Source organism: Drosophila nasuta, chromosome 2L, assembly GCF_023558535.2.
Source record: "Drosophila nasuta strain 15112-1781.00 chromosome 2L, ASM2355853v1, whole genome shotgun sequence".
NCBI classification, from domain to species: Eukaryota; Metazoa; Arthropoda; class Insecta; order Diptera; family Drosophilidae; genus Drosophila; species Drosophila nasuta.
Genome location: NC_083455.1, coordinates 17,949,454 through 17,963,045, shown reverse-complemented (window position 1 = coordinate 17,963,045; position 13,592 = coordinate 17,949,454). Strand labels below are relative to the sequence as shown.

Genomic DNA, 13,592 nt, shown 5'->3' with positions numbered 1-13,592 from the left:
GGGGGGAGGTTCTGACAAACTGGTCGTAGAGGCAGAGGCGGGATTAGGATCTGAGGCAGCATTGGCAACTAAAAGCAACTAACGACCACACAATATTAACAATAACAATTCGCTCTGGCGCTCTTTTTCATACTGAAGCCCAGCCTTGTAATTTATGCAAATGTATTTATTGCAGCGCCGCAAAGTAGGCAACACAAACTGTGGGTACTCGGAATGAGTGTGGAGTGAGGAGCGGGGTGCGGGGTGCAGAGAGAGCGGAAAGGGAGGTCAACATGCTTTTGCCAAAGCAAATAAATGTTAATTTCATGGTAATAACGTTTGCTTCAGTTGCCAAGGTGTAACAAAAAACAGACTCCACATTTTCCCTTCCTCTGCCTTCCTCTGGCCTGTTTCTTATCATAAACAACAAGTTTGTGTGCGGGGCAGAAAGAAAAGCAAACAAGAAACCAAAAGTCAACTCAATGTGTATTGATGTACATTGTGCACATGCCTGCTTTCAGCTTTTTTCCTATGCGAGCCTATACATGTAGGCATGTGTGCGTGTGTGGGGTGTAAACGCAAATACTTTGACTGGTATTTGCATGCTGCCTACTTCCCGACGCCGTCGCCAGAGGGCGTGCATAAAAAACAAAGCGCTAAGGCAGAAAACATGTAAAATTCATTGAAGGAACCAACAGCTGCTGCTGCTGTGTCGAGATTGCTGCAAGGGACAGTGTAGAGGACGGAGTGGGCGTGGCTAGCCATGCATGAGTGTGTGGCGAGTGTGCGTATGTGTGTGTGTGTGTATGTGTGTGCACCCCTTGATGTTTGCCTTGGGCCTGGGAGCAATGCGTGGGCGTGCGGAAATTTAATAAGAATTGGATTTTTATGTTTGGCGTGTTTATATGCCATATGTATGTGTGTACTTATATACATATATCCCTATATATTTATATGTATATGTGCCATAGGGCGTTCTTAATTTGGCATTAATACCCTTCTCTTGCGTCGTCCCCTTGTCAAGCGAAAAGCGACCTTAACCTTTTGTGCTAATGATTTGATTTATCTGCGGCCAGGCAAATGCCATTATTTGCACACAGCCGCAGGAATAAATAAATTACTATGTTAGAGACCCCATTCGACGAAATATCGAAATGCAGAGACCAAAGAGAGCAGAGACCAAAAAGCAATGCATATTTTATGGCATCAGGTAAATTGTTTTCATTGATTTTAATGTCGGCAAATTAAGGTTAATAGAAAATAATTAAAACCTTTGTGGGGGGAAACATTGACCAATAACAAACAAAACTGCGACGCATAATTAAAATAGATACTGTGAATGAGATTTCCGCAATTTGATTCGCATTCCAATTACACTAAAAATGTTCTTTACGCCAATTAATTAAATGTTTTGTGAGTCGAGTGCATGAATTGGAAAGTGGATTGCTGCTGCTGTTTAGTTATTAATGTTCGATAGCTGTTTGTAGTAAAGTATGCTATGTAAATGAGAAATGAACTTCGAGTTCGTCCGTCTGCCGTCTTAAACTTGTTTGATTTTGTTGTTGTTCATAATTTATGCAAAAAACCTAATGAATTTTTATGCCAAGGCTAAAAGGAGAACGAAACGATGGCAGCTGCCAAGATGAAGACTGTAAAGAGAACGAGAGAGGGAGAGAGGGAGACGCAGTGTGGAAATTAATGAAAATTCATGAACAATTCTTTGTCTCAGCTTAGAGTGTGGGGAAGCCCATTAACGAGTCCCCAAATTAAAAGCTGCCTAAACATTAATGAAAGCACAAAGAAAAAAGTGTGTGAGGAATGCGCACGAAATCATAATAAGCAATCAAGATTTGTGTATTATTTTATGGCAAATTGGTAAACTACCAAATTGCACATTAAAGTGCCGTGGAAAGTGTTTTGCATTTAATTAAATCACTTGAAGGCACACAGCTTAAAATGCTGCTGCTGCTGTTGTACGCAGTCGGATTTTAAGCGCTGGGTTATGGTAGGCATTTCAGGGATTTATTTGCTTGTGCATGCGCAAATTTGGCTAAAAGCCTCATAAAGCCAATTGCCGGGAATTTGCATGCCCCACAGCTGAGAGCATGAGGGGGGAAGGGATAAAGGGCTGCTTATGCAGCCAGCCAGATAAGTAAAGTAGACACACACAGCGGCGGCATCCCAGGTAGTGAGTATGCCATAGCATGGCATAAATCTCCGTAAGTGCAACTGAGCGGAGAAGCCTCGAGACTTTTGCTTTTGCTGACTTGCGAAACGCACTGAACTTTCCTTCCCTTTGACTCCCTCCAATCCTGGAGGGTGTCCCTCGCTTGGGGCCAGCAATCAGACATTATATTAGAATTTTGATTTTCATTTCCATTTCGATTTCGATGTCGATTTTGAGTTCGTTCGATTGAGATGCGTTTTCAATTGCAGCCATCGCATGTGACCTTCTCCCTGACTATCGCTTCAATTGCATTTTAGTTGGCTGCCTTTTGCCATTGCCTCTGCTATGGCCAACAGCAGATGCAGCTTGTTGTCGTTTTTCCTATTTTCTATTTTCGCAGTACTCAAAAGAGGAATTTCTAATCAAGCAACTGATAGAAGCATGAATGTTAGGAATCCAGGTAGATATCAGTTCATTATTCTTTGTTAAGAAACGAGTTGCATTTGATTGTGTGCCAAAAGATAATGAAAGGAAGTGCTCAAAGGATGTTGATTACGTTTCAATTGTTCAAGTCCACACCGAAAAGATTTTATTCAAGGATAACTTCATCTCAAAAAGGAAATAATAAATTTCACACAGGAAAACTTTATTATAAATAGGAAATAGTAAATAGCTTACAATAAGAGTGATTAACTTTACACAAACTGAGGGAACAATAGAAGAAAATATTTTAAAATCAAGACTTTAATTAACAATTAAAATTCTTGTTGTTATTAGTTTTTACTTGGAAGCAATGAAAACTATGTATGATATTTACAATTTTATTTTCAATGTTTTGATTGTCAAATTTTGCACAACAAGAATGTATTTAATTCAGGAAACAATAAATATCTGAAGGAAATTTTATTCAAAATTGAATATAATAAATGTATGCAGATTGGCGAACAATTGGAAAAATATTTAAAATTCAACACGTTATTTATTTAGAAGAATATTTGGATTATTACTGAAACTCCTTCTTGACGCTTTTATATAATTTCAAACTATATTAAATGCAGTCTATGATTTAACTTAGAAAACAAGAACTTTTTTAGAAGAAGCTTTATTAAAAATAGAAAATAATAAAGGCTTACAAAATGGTAAACAATATATGTAAATAAATGAAAAAAAATGAATTACTAAGAATTATATTTTCCCTTTTTTTAAATAAATACGACAAAGCAATTATTAAAATTAGTTCAGCTATTAGGTTTCACTTAAACGTATTAAAAGCTATTTATGAGATTTTAAATATTTACTTAAATGTACTATATTTAAACGTTTATGCGTTTGTTGAAAATGATTTCCACTTTTAGCATTTAGTTCAAAAGCAATAAATTCTATTTATGACAGCTTTATTAGAGCTAATAAAATTCCATGGGATACTAAACTCCGATTCACTTGCTCGGCGTATTTTTGCATATGGCAACGAAAGTACATTCAACTATTCAGTGTCGTTGATTCATTCAATTATAGGCTCAACAGTATTTGTTGGACTGTATCCCATTTGCCATTTGCCATTTGCCATTTACTAGGGATGTTAATCAGCTTTATGTGTGGAAGAAGAACGCTGAGCTGCAGTAGTACATAGAAGACAAAACAGGACAAACCGATGGGCCATCATGGCCAAGTGCGGTCCCTGGTGTTTATCCTTCAGTGCATTGTGGTTACTTCACTCTGTGTGTCTGTGTTGTTTTGTGTGCGTTGGGACTAGTCCGAGGTTAGAGCTTTATGTGCTTAATCTTCCGCTTGTTGCTGGTCTGCAATGCTCTCAGTTCTGGTTTATAGACTCACACACAGACAAAAGGCAGACCAACCTAGCAAGTGGCCTGGCTGGACATAAAAAACGGTTTATACTCGAATTTATGCCAAACGCTTATTTGTTGTAACTCTGAGGGAGTGGAGTGGAGTGAAGTTGAGGGGAGGTAGCTTAATTGCGTGCCAAATTTGTGGCAAGCGTAGGCCAACAAATTGTGCTTACAAATGTGGCAAAGATAAATCAGAGTGACTCGCAGGACAGGGTCAGGACACGTTCCCGACAGGCACGGAAGCGTCGGGACAGTTAGGAAATCCTAAAAACGTCGAGCGTATTTCAAAAATTTATGAATAAAATGAGTGCGCATAAATCAGCATACAGAATGAAAAAGTGCTGAGGAAAAGTGCTTAAAGCTGAAAGTCATGAAGACAAGAAGAGAAGCGGTGATGCGGTGGCTTACAGTTGTTGCTTTTGCTGTTGCTGCTGTTTCTGCTGCTGCTGCTGTGAAATGCCGCCGCTTATTTACACTTCATAAAGCTGAAACAAAAAGCCGTCGCAAAAGCCTCGAGTTGAGAGCGCGTTGCGAAAGTTTTTCTCTGCTTGTGCGTTTGTTGTTTTTCCACAGCTGCAGCTAAGCCCATAAACAACTGCAATGTGGAAGGCGTTGCAAGTGTGCGTGGCACGCCTTCAGCTGGCTTCATTATGTTTTATTTGTTGTTTGCTTTTGCCTGGCGCCAAGCGCGCAATGTGGCATATGTGTTGCAGAGAATGTGTGCCGCAGCATTAAATGCTTAGCATCAAACACACACACACACACACACACACCCACACATAACTAGGGGAATAAGATAAAGAGGGGCGATAACAAGGGATAAGTGAGGAGGAGGCAGGACGTGGCAGGACTCGTGTGTCTTGTTATGCTGGCCTTTAACGAGCTGCGTCGCTTTGCCTTGCTTTGTGTCTATCACTTCTCTGTCTCGTATTGCAAGCGCCTTCTCTCCTCTACCCCTCCTCTTGCCCCCCTTTTTTGTTGCTTTGGCATCGCCAGTGGCTCTGCTCTGATTTGATGCTCCTCTTTAGGTGCCTGCTCTTGTCTCTTGTCTATGTCACGATTAATGGCCGCCTCTCATTATTTATTTCGCTTTGTGTGTCTGTGTGTTGCTCTGTTATCCTTGTTACGCTGCTGTCCGACACTGACTCCTTGCCACTTGCAGACATTGACACACGTTGTCAGCGAAAAGTATTTTTTATGCGAAATGCCTGAAACAACATCATTAAAGCATAAACACAGCGAACAGCAATAGCTCTCGCATTTTAAGGTCTTTGCTGCATACCGTGGTGCAAAAAAACACATGCGAGCTCTTTACAAGCTTTAATTTCCAAAAGTTTTAATTGTTGAAATCTGAAATAAAAGCTTATTTTTAGCATGCGAATATAAAAAGCAGGTTGCACGTTAAAATTTTATAATTTTAAGCAGCGCTTCGCATTTCTGAATACTCTCAAAAAGGTTGCAGCATTAAAAGTAAATATTTAAAAAGTAATTATTTTGGAAAATTGAATTACATACAAATTTCATAGGTGGCTGGCAATGTTTTAAAGTTGACTGCAAATTGGTTTGTTGCGATTAACATTTTTGAGTGCTTTTGAAAAGGTTGCAGTAAATGCTTAAAACGTATTTATTTTGCAAAGTTTAAATTACATAAAAATTTATATGTACATTTTAAAGCTGTAAGATTAAAATACGTTAAAATTACGTTAAAATTTATTTTTGTAAAAGTTTGGAAAATTTGTATTTCGCAACTTTCAGTGGCGTTTAAAAGTTATTATTATTCTTGATAGTAAAAAGCATTGAAAGTAAAATCTATTTAGTTAGTAGAATTCATATTTTAAAATTCTCTGCAATTTTTTTTCAATTTAATCGTATTTATTTAGTGGAATTTCTTAGCATCTAAGTAGCTTAGCGTACCGTGAAGTTTTCTTCAATTTGTATCTAGGTTTTAACGTTCTTAACTCGCATTAAAAGCACAAGCTTTTAAAGAATTACAAGAAAATTATAAGTACTAATTTAGCAGAATTCATATCTTAAAGTTCTTTAGAGTTTGTGGGCAATTTAATCGTATTTGATTACATATATATACCTTAAAGTTTTCTTCAATATGTAAATAGTTTTTAAACGCTCTTTGTTCGCTTTACAAGCACACGCTTTTGAAGTCAGCAAATAATTACTTAAAAGTTCCCAATCGAGAACAAACAGCTCGGTGTGCAGTGTGCAACAGCCGCAAGATATGCTACGATTTTTTATGCTTTATTCTTGCTGCGTATTACACATACCACACGTTGGCCCAGTGCCCTATACCTCTCTGAAACATACACACACGTGTCGATGTGGCCAGCAAAAAATGTTGTTATGAAATGAAAATCTTTTTAAAATTCCTTGACCCGAAAGCAAATAGCAAAAGGAACAGAAAACAGAGAACAACAGCAACAACAGCTACAGCAGCGGTTACGCTTGGGAAAGTAAACAACGTTTGCTCCCTAGCTGTTTGGCTCTCTGAATGGTTGGCTGGACTGCCTGGAACTCCTGTGGCCAGGAGCCAGGAGCCAGGACCTGCGTTGAGCAACAGGGATTGCTCTGAAATATGCATGGCCGTGGACATCAATCAAAAATGCGGGGGTCCTGTTGCTGCTGCTGTTGCTGATGCCGCTGCCTCAATTGACGCGCAACGTCGCACAATTTATGGGTGGAATTTTCAATTTTGCCTTGCGGCAGAATTTATTAAATTGTTGCGGTCGCTTCCACTGTTTGCCAAGTGGCCACCGCCTGTGGCATAATTTATGTGTAGAAAATGAAATAATGTCAGAGCTTGCTCCGCAGAGACGAGCTTCCACGGCTGACGCTGATGCTGACGCTGCTGTAGCTTGCCCCATGCCACAGCTCGTTGACAGCAGCAGCATTTGAAAAGGGACCGCGTTACGTATCAATCAACAGAAAACTGCAACCGCAAGCAGGCAACAAAGAAAAAGAGAATGAATGGAAAGATTCTGGCCTGAAGCTATTGCGGTTTGGCCTTGCCAATTGACCTCAAGTGATTTTGATTTGTTGTTTTGGTTTGTGCTTGTCGCAGCAGCAGCCGAGAGATGACACATTAATGCAACTCGTTGCCACAATTGCCATTGTTGCCCTTGTTAATGCCCATCAAAAACTGGGCAGAGTGTGGGATTGGTTGGCATATCAATCATAATCTGAGCTGGCAAACTGACATAGAACTACAAATAAATCTCGCTGAGTAATGGGAATGTTTATCACGATCAGCAGCTCTCGCTTTTTATTCTGACATCTGTCTGGGGGTCCAAAGTTGAATCGAAGTGCAGCAGCGCACAAGTTTCTTTTTTTATTTGATATTTCTTCGCAAAGTGCTGCCACAGGATAAACGCAGCAAATCGGGAGCACCATAAATAAATGTTGCAGCGCACACACACACACTAAAAGAGGAAGAAGAGACAAGTGAAATGCTGTCTCGATAGATGTGTGCAAAGTGGCTGCCGTTGGCATTTAAAGCTTTTTGCTACGATTCGATTTTATGCTGTTGTCTGTGCTGCTTTTTTCGGTAGGTGGCGACGCCATTTTCCGGCCATTCCACGCGGTCAGCGCTCAAAGTGAAAATCGGCAGAAAATGTGGCACATTGTGCGGCGAATGTTGCGCATACGTCGCTTGTGCTGCGGTGTTACCTTATCAGACTTGAAAGGCATTGCAGCAGTAGCCGAGCAGCAACAAAACACAGCAACATCAGCCTCACGTCACACGGGGACATGAGCATGCATATTTATGAGTCTCTGCTCTAAGGACACTGCTTATGGGGCTTTGGCTCTAACGATGGCTTTGGCTACAGCTTTGTTGCTGCTGCCAAGATTTGTTTTGCCAAAGCTGCGCCGCACTGTTGACACTAGAGGAGGCGAGACCAGCTTCTCACCATTGTGCCACAGACACACAACATGGACAATTAGACAGGAGCAGCAAAATTGCCTTTTCAGCTGCCTCGCAATTTGTTTGAGAGGCTGTTGATTGCTCGCTTTTTGTATGCTGCTCTTTTGCATGTCAAGCACGTGCCAAACACGCTTCAATGACAGATGGATATCCACTTTTCACATTTATTGACAATTTCAAGGAGACATCGAGACGAGACGAGCCAGCGAACACACTACTAAACTAGCCAAGTGCACTTCAATGTGTCAACTTGACAATACTCGTATCGCAGTACTACAGAAAAAAAACAGTGGTGCTATAAAATTGTGGCAAGCACTGTCAGAATGTCATATCGTTGACCGCTGACGTGACACGGCGACCAGATGAGTGGACAAAATTGACATTTGATGTCCTCGAAACAGAAGCAGAAAAGTGGAGCGAGCATGAAGCATGTTGGATAGCTGCATTTGCCGCAGTTTCAGCTGCCAACTTACCCATTCACGTTTCACTCGGCTGTCGGATGAAGTCATCTCGCGGCGCCTTAAGTTAGGCAACACTTTTATTTTCTTTTCTTTCTTTTTTTTGTTTCGAGCAAAACCACAAGGGCAAAAGAAAGCTAAGTTAATTTCTTGTTGTGTGCCGCCTTCATAAAATGCTTATCAAAAAGGGTTCAGGCCCCAAGGAGCAAAATGTGAAAAATGTTCATGTTAATTGGCAAGTAAAGACTTGAAGGATACCCCATAATTAAAGAGAGTTATATGCCTTTTATTGCCTATGATTTCGGTAGCCCATCATACCCGCTCTGTTCTCTGCTTGCAGCACATAACAAGCCACTCTCCAGAGATTAATTTTCAGCTATGGCCTGGCTGCAATTATTCAACAATTAAAAAACAAATGCCTGGGCACGCTGTGGGAGCCCAAGCTGCTGTGGCTGCTGTTGCCAGAGTTGGGTCTTAGATAGGACTATGCAGGGAGGAAATGAGAATTGTCAGCCCACATAGAAATTACTCTTGGCTTAATTAATGGCCAAGAAATGCCTCGGTGTGCGTCAACAGGCAAAAGTTAAAGCCCCGGCCAAAGAGACCACGAAAACTGTTGTCAACAAAGTTTTTGTCGAAATGGTTTAACGCGAGTGGCAAAGCAGCAACAGCAAACCAAGCGGTGGATGAGGGTGGTAATGACAGGCGGTGACGTGGCCTACGTGCGTGTGCCTCCTGGTCATGTGTTGCAGCTGCGGAGGCGACAAGGAGAGTGCCACATTTTTCAGTAGCAAATACCAAGACAGACAGCGCTGTGTGTTTCAGTCAAAATCCTAAACAAAACGGCAACGGACAAGCGGCGGGTGGCTGCGGGTCTTGACGTCACAGGCAAGAGAAACAACAATAACGACAGCAACAACAACAACGACAAGAGGGCACAAAAACCGACATTTGGCTAAGGACTAAATTTTTTTTTGTGTGTGGAGGAGCAAGCCAGGGCCCGGCTCTCCGGGGGATATTTTGCAGAAGTCTGTCGTCGGGACATGTTGCTCCTGTCCCTGTCTGCGTGCGTGTGTATATGTGTGTGAGTGTGAGTGTGTGTCATGTGCGACATGCTCATAAAAAGCGTTTATTTAGCCAAGAGCAAAGCAAGTGGCACATGACACCAACAACAACAACAGAGGCACGACAAAATGGCGACTTGCCAAAAACTCGAACTGGAATGCTGTTCAGCTCAGCTAGGGGACGGGGAAGGCGAAGGGAATGGGTATGGGATGGGGGAATTGCTGTTGCTTTTCGGTGGTTTGAGCTCGGGACTCGGACCCGGCCTTAGTTTGCTTAGTGTGGTAATGCTGATTTGGCTTTTACCACATCATTATGTCTTAACTGAAACTTGTCGCTCTCACTCTCCACTCTTTTTTTCCATCTTTTGCTTTTTGCGATTGTTAACAACTCTTTCATGTGTCTCTCTCTTTTTCTGTGTCTTCTTTGCAGGCTGCCAGTTTGTTAGGACGCTTTGCATACCCCATTCCGAGGTCTGCTACGATGGTAAGTGACGAAAACACTCGATTAAGCCGATACAACTGCCAGATTGTGCTGTGTTATGAACTGCTAAAAAGGGTCGCGCCTGTTTACTGACTTAGTTGCTCAGTTTCGAAATCTTTGTCACAAAACAAGACAACAAAAACAGTGTGGAAGGAGCTGCAATTGATACATATTCTTTATTGTAGTGGCTTAAAGTATTTGCTTGTGTAAAATAACATAATTAAGTGGAGCATAGGTTTGGTACTTCGTATGCAAATTTACATAAGATACTTTAGAGCGTAGCTTAAACGACCCATTTGTTTGATGAGCCTAAAAGCATGCTGCAATTTATGAGGTTAGTTGTGAGTATAGCATGTTAAGCTCGCATTTTATTAGACCTAATGATAGTCTTCATTTGCTGACTCAATTGTGTGCAGCTGCTGCAGTTGCCAGGCGTTCTAGTGAGCTTACGACTGCAACCGAAAAACCCCATTTTGTGGGTCAACATGCCATCAGAGCTGAGCCACTGTCAGCCACTGGCTGACTGTGACCTGAAGCACTATATTTGCTTCGTATTTGCCAAGCACTTCAATGCCATTCGCATTCAAAAACGGGCACCAAAACAAATGGCGGCAGGTCAGGCTGTTAGCAGAGAGCACCAGGCGTTGACTAGCACTGCATTATCGAGAACACACTCAATTACTTATGTAAGCTCTGTACACATTTTTGGTAAGGGGAGAATTGCAGTGGTTGCTGTGGCAGCATAAAGGGTGGGGTGGATAAGGGGGCAAAGCATGTCAGTGTGCATGCTGAGAACAATTGCCAGAGCAGCTGCTGGAGAAAACCTGCGAAAAATTGTGGGAAATTGCGGAAAAATTGTTGACCTCAAAAGGGGGAAAAACGCACGCGTCGCTACATGAAAGCAAAGCCGCGGTGCACTGCGGGAAAAAATAAGTGATTAAAAAGGGCAATAACATAGAAACGTGTAATTTGTAAGGAAACTTTAGTTCAGAGATGCGAAATAATTTTGCAAAGAGGGAGAATCAAAAGTATGTGTGAGATTAGTTAAGCAAGTATTTTATGGATTAAAAAGGGGTAGAAAACTTTTGATTATAATATTAAATTTAAACAAAATGTAGACTAGAACTTCGGATGAGGAAGAAGGAATGAGATTAGTTTGGACGATTAAAATGGATTAGAAGTTTTTGTGAAACATATTTGTTCACTGTTTATTAAAGAGAGAATTTTGATAAATAGTTTGACTGTCATTTGTCATTGGTTATCTTTCCACTGACATTACGAATATAGAATATTTTATGTTCCAGGTTCTAGTTATGAAGTATAAGTCTTTTCTCTTGTTGTTTGCATTTTTAATGTTCTAAAACTGTTGTAAGAATAAGTAAACGTTATAGTTTATATTGCTTACTGCATATTTCTCTCAGTGTAGCCGCACAGACTCATATGTAGTTATCGCAGGGAAGCGAACTGCCATTGCAGTTGTCGGCATCGCAGCTTTTCGTCCCTATCCGCAGTTACATTATGCAAATTACGGTCGAGACAAGCGACAAGGATATGCATTTAAACGCCCGTAAATCACAATGAAAACAAAAGGTGCCGCAAAGATACAAAGGAAGAGAGAGAAGGGGCAGTAGGGAGGGGAGTAGGAAATAGGAAGTGAAGGGTGCAGTATTGTAAGACACGCGCTATTAATGCAGTTACATGGCCTATTAAAACGTAGGATCATTTGCATATGGTTTTCCACGTTCCTTACTTTGCTTTTCCCTCCCGCAGACAACATCTTTGGCAAGTGCATTCCCACCACCGGCGTGGACGTTGAGGACATTGAGAAGTAATTATCCTTACTCATGTACTTGGTTGTAAAGAGGACAGTTTTAATTGTTCATTGCGTTTCTTCCCTTTATCTACCCAGGACACCACTCACCGAGGACCAATCACGTCTTCTGGCCACAATGCTGGAGGAGCTGCAGGGCGCCGGCCTAGGCTGGGATCATCACTATGTGCAGTGCCGCATCCAGGGAGCGCTCTTCTCGCTGCAACGCCAACAGCAACTGCCACCGAATCTGTGCGCCAATCTGGCGCCGGTACAGTCCGAATTCGATGCCGACCCGGTCAGTGCTTTGGCCTATGTACGCTTCTCGCCACCCGAACAACAGCAGCAGCAGGAGCAGCTCGATGGGGGCAACGTTGACTACTTCGAGGAGCAGCCGCAGGCTCAGAGACCCGCTCAGTTCTATCCGATGTTGCACAAGAAGCAGCCACAGGACAGTGGCTTCAACAGCATACTGCATGAGTTGCAGCTGCAGGATCGTCGGCGACTGCGTCACGATCCGCTCGAGTTGGAGCACTTTGGCAAGCTGGACGGGCACACGAAGAGCACGCAAATGGAGCTGCCCAGTGTGATGGATGCCTTCCTGGAAACGGAACGGCAGCGCATTGAGCGGGAGCAGCAGCTGCGCATGGCCGAGCAGGATGCCAATCAGAAGGCAGAGCAGCAGAATCAATTGGAACTCTACCAGATACTCGCCGCATCCGAGCCCGATCCGCAACCGTATCAGCGTAAGCAGCAGCCCGCCAATGCCATGGATCAGCTGGAGGCCATTGTGGAGCAGCAGCAGAAGCAGCAACAGCAGCTGCAGCAACAACAGCAGCAGCAAATGTCCGATGCAGATCAGCCGCAGACGCAGATCTTTGTGCCCGGCGAGGTAAACGAATCGAGTGAGCTCTATTTCCCCGACAACTATGCGCCCTTCAAGCGCCGCGGAGATGCCGTGGATGCAGTGGAGCAGCCCAAGCGTTCCTTCTTCCGTGAGCTAGCCAACGAGCAGGGTTTACCCCAGGAGCCTTTGGTTGAGTTGCAAGAGCAGCCGGAGATGATGAAGCGACGTCCCAGTGACAACGATATCAATGCCCAAGAGCAAGAGCTGGCCTTTGAGTCAAGTTTGCGTCGCAATTCGCTGACACCGCTGGAGGAGGAGGCCATGTTGGCCTCCAATAGCTATCCGCGCTTGCTGCACAATCAACGCGTCTACACAGAGGGAGGACTGCTGATGATGCCACAGGATGAGCTACTCGATGCCCCACAAGCGGATGATCCCGCCGACCTCAAACAGTCGCTGCTCGCCAATATGTTAGGCTTTGCCCGTCACGAGCGACTCGATGTAAAGAAACCGGGACCGCAACTGGGGCCACCAGCTGAGCTGAGCAATGAGCTAGGCACTGAGAAGCCGAAACTGAAGAGCGAAGATGGCAACAAGGAGGTGCTGCCCGCGCACATCAAGGGCGGCGATGTCAACGAACCCTTCAAGAAGAAGAAGGTCATCAAGGAGCAACACTCGGACGAGGATCATGCGCCGCACACCGTAGACACTGAATATGCACATGTGTTCGTCAAGAACCCGTAAGTAGAGGCAGCTATCGGGGGAGTCACAAGTGTATGGTAACTAAACTTGTCTTTGCCATTTTGCAGAATCGACAGTTGGTACGATGGGCAGCGCATTATGAATGAGCTGGCGCAAATACTACACATGCAGGGATACTTTTCTTATTTAACGTAAGTATTTAAAGACTAAATTAAGATTAGTTTAATGTGGGTGATGAAAGCGAAATGAACCTTACGTTTAAAGGGGAACTCAAGGAAGCAGACTTAACTAGAAAAGGTAGCG

The 13,592-nt window shown here is 42.9% G+C and overlaps 1 protein-coding gene across 2 annotated transcripts in view; it reads left to right on the top strand.

Moving 5' to 3' along the window:
• The window catches only part of LOC132784454 (receptor-type tyrosine-protein phosphatase N2), a 46,455-nt gene that overhangs the window by 25,556 nt on the left and 7,307 nt on the right, over positions 1 to 13,592 (top strand). For both annotated transcript variants that reach the window (XM_060790090.1, XM_060790084.1), the window contains 4 exons: positions 9,880 to 9,933; positions 11,701 to 11,758; positions 11,840 to 13,327; positions 13,397 to 13,480. In XM_060790090.1, the coding sequence (XP_060646073.1) occupies positions 9,880 to 9,933; positions 11,701 to 11,758; positions 11,840 to 13,327; positions 13,397 to 13,480 (1,684 nt within the window). The remainder of the gene's footprint in view (positions 1 to 9,879; positions 9,934 to 11,700; positions 11,759 to 11,839; positions 13,328 to 13,396; positions 13,481 to 13,592) is intronic.